Source organism: Grammomys surdaster, unplaced genomic scaffold, assembly GCF_004785775.1.
Source record: "Grammomys surdaster isolate TR1022 unplaced genomic scaffold, NIH_TR_1.0 200, whole genome shotgun sequence".
Lineage (NCBI taxonomy): Eukaryota > Metazoa > Chordata > Mammalia > Rodentia > Muridae > Grammomys > Grammomys surdaster.
This window is the reverse complement of record NW_021604645.1, coordinates 178,179-181,657: the sequence shown is the minus strand read 5'-3', so window position 1 is coordinate 181,657 and position 3,479 is coordinate 178,179. Positions and strand designations below refer to the sequence as shown.

Below are 3,479 nucleotides of genomic sequence, written 5' to 3'. Positions count from 1 at the left end.
CAGTTAAAAGTTGGGAGGGTTTTTACATACGAAGTCCTTCAGAATTCATTTAAATCTTCATTTTTCAATATCAGTCCTGCCATAGGTAAGTATAGGAAGAGACATCCAGTACTGAACACATTGTGGTGGGTACCTGAGAAGGTCAGTCTGTATTAGTATCTGACAATTCCAACGTCATATTCAGTCTCTAAAACTGAAGGACTTTTCTCTGGGCAACCTTAAAGGCAAGATATTAACATATTAGATCTGGAGAAGTCCAGTCTAACACAGAATCTTGGTTTGAAGAAATGCATTGATAAGATTATCTTCTGAATAATAAAATTGCAGTTAATAGTTATATTTTATATACTTGTGTAGGTACTAGACATACATATTTCAGATGTATTATCTTATTTGACCTGCATAAGGATGAAGTTATTATTATTGTTCTCTTGCCAATAAGAGGGTTGAGGCTTTGAGACAGTAAAAGCTTGCACAAGTTCATACTAATGGCCAGGGAGAAAACCAGAACTCATTTTAAAAGAATATTCAAATGATTTGGCACTCTTTAGAACAGCTGGGATGATAACAAGGATAGTCTAGTTGACAAGGAATTTAATGAGAGAATTTTAGCTCAAGCCTTAAAACAATCTTGAAAATAGAGTAGATGTTTCTCAAAGAGAACTACACACAAGTTACTTTGTATGCATTCTTGAGTAAAAAGAATGTGTTCTAGGGTAGAAAAATAACAGTATTTCAAAAGTATTTATCAGGTGATAAAACTATTATCTGATACAATTTTTAGGACTTTGTGCTGACTGGTTTTATGTCAACTTGACACAAGCTAGAGTCATTGGAGAGGAGAGAGCCTCATTTGGGAAATGCCTCCGTGAGGTCAGGCTATGGGCAAGCCTGTAGGACATTTTCTTAATTAGTGGTAAATGTAGGATGGTCCAGCTCATTGTGGGTGGTCCCATCCCTAGGTAGTTGTCCTAGGTTCTATAGGAAAGGAGATGGGGTCTTGACATTAAAATAGTATAACAGCCAAATAATCAGAATGAATAATTCAACAGAACACAATCTAAAAGCAGCCCTTAGTATACATATCAATTTGTGACAAATGACAATTTAGATTGACAAAAGATAGTTTGACTAATAGATAATTGGACAACTGACTCATTTAGGAGGGGGAAAGGCAGATTGAAAAAAGGAAAAGAAGGAAGGAGGAAACAAACACCTGAGTGTTATATGAGTCAAGCCAGTAAGCAGCACTCCTCCATGCCCTCTGTATCAGTCCCTGCCTCCAGATATCTGTCCTGTTTGAGTTTGTCCTAAATTCATTTTACATTGAACTGTGATATGAAAATTTAAGGGAAATAACCCCCACCAGCTGGACAAGTTGCTTTGGTCACAGTGTTTTACCATAGCAATAATATCCCTGACTAAGACAGGACTAGATTTTTTTTATGAAACAATATTTTTAAATGGTTGTATTGATGTTTCTGTTATGTTGGTAACTAGAGGTGATCCAGAGCAATTGTATATATAATAATTATAATGTATATTATACGATAATATACATTATATAACATGCAGTATACTATATAATTATAATTAAAAAACAGTAACTCTTGTCCCCTTGTTGCACTGTTCTGTAGTTACAAACACCTAGGTTTCAGCTATTCTATACCATCAAATGAGAGGAGGGAGCAGAAGAAGAGTGTGTTTAAGGACATTATCTGGACATTAAATGTTCCACTGCCACATTTCTAGCTGTGTTAATTACCCTATTGCATTACAAGTTGCCCCTACATTTAACAAATTTAAACAACCCAGAGACATATGGTTCAGGGATATGCACATGGCACAGTCCACTCTGGAATGCAGTCTTATGAGGCTGCAAGCAATGTTTTAACTGAAAACGTTTGCTCATCTTAAGCTACAGTGGAAGAAATTTGTTCTTAGATTGCATTACAAATAGTAAGATTCAGTTCTTTGATGATAGTTACCTTGTTCCTCTCCAATCTCTTCCTAGTGTTCATCATACACAGTTGCACAGAAATGTAAAAGAACATGAGGAATGTGAGCTTCTTACAAAGTGGCCATATGAGTGGTTAAAATAGTAATTGTTCTAGTAAGTAAGAAAGGTCATACAGCATCTTAGGGAATAATTCATAGCTTCTGTCATGAATTTTTAAAAATGGATTGCTTAATCATTTCTTATAAATACTTTGTGAGCCAAGGAATGTATTCCATTATACAGATGAAGATTTTAGGAGATTTTAGGCCTCAGTTTCATTAAGTAGTCTTTACAAAGCTCCAATAATTGTATTGGGTTGAAATTATATGGGAAGTAATAGACAGAGCAGCCCTGTTAGAATCAGTCATCATATTATTTTGGTCTAAATTTGAACAAATATTCATATAGATGAGTATGAGGTCTTCCACAAAGGACACTACTGTATAATGAAACAAAGGAAATAAGTAGAGTGAAAATAACCTTTGCAATGAAAGAAAATCCCTGCCAGCTAGTCTGACACCTAATTCATATTTAGAATCTATGAAGAGATCAAAAGCTAAACATTCAAAGAGTAAATAATCCAATCAGTAAGTAGATAAATGAACAAAAACATTTTCAAAGACATAAAAGAAGTCAAAATATTGAGATATTATTTAATATCTTTAGTCATTAGGGAAATGAAAATAATTGATACTCTTCTACGAGAATGGTTATTATCCAAACACATACACACAAACACACACACACACACACAATTGTTGGTGAAAATGTGGAAGATAGGAACTCTTACATTTTTTTTGTGGGGCTATGAATTACTGCAGCCACTACAAAAACAGTACATCACCCTTGCTTTTTTACCTCTAAGAACCAAAGTCAGAATGCAATAAAGATGGGGTGCACATCTATTATTTTGGCTTATTATTTTAGTGTGAAAAATCATCATGACCAAGGCAACTCTGATAAAAAAAAGCATTTAATTAGGTACTTGCTTATACTTTCAGAGCTTTAGTAAGTTGACATTATATGGGAATCTTAGCAGCAGGTAGCGCAGACATAGCAGACATGTTGCCAGAGAAGTAGCTGAAAGCTATGTCCTGAGCTACATCAAAGACAGAAGCTGGGCCTGGCTTGGGCTTTTGAAAACTCAATGCCCACTCCCACCTCCTAGTGACACACTGCCTCCAACAAGGTCATACCACTTAATCCTCCTAAGCCTTCCCTTCTCCAATAATGCTACATCCCTGGGCTGCCTCCCATGACTAAGCATTTGAATACATCCTGATTCTCTTGACACTACCTTCAGAGTGCTGGGATTATAGGCATATGTTACATCATTTAGCATAAAATGGGGCTTTAAAGAATGCATTACACAAGAATTTAGAGGTTCCGTACTAATCAGTGGTTGAGATAAGAGCAAGAAGAACAAGGAGAAGTGTGTGGGGAAGGGGGGGAAAGGAGGGTGGGCTATCACAGTAAGGCA

General features: G+C 35.9%; 1 protein-coding gene across 1 annotated transcript in view; it reads left to right on the top strand.

Annotated features, from left to right (window-relative positions):
• Positions 1-1,414: 1,414 nt before the first annotated feature.
• Positions 1,415-3,479, top strand: part of LOC114623656 (olfactory receptor 5A1-like) — a gene marked incomplete at its 5' end in the record, with an annotated part of 3,123 nt that continues 1,058 nt past the window's right edge. Inside the window, one exon of the mRNA XM_028770329.1 lies at positions 1,415-1,434. Within this exon, the coding sequence (XP_028626162.1) occupies positions 1,415-1,434 (20 nt within the window). The remainder of the gene's footprint in view (positions 1,435-3,479) is intronic.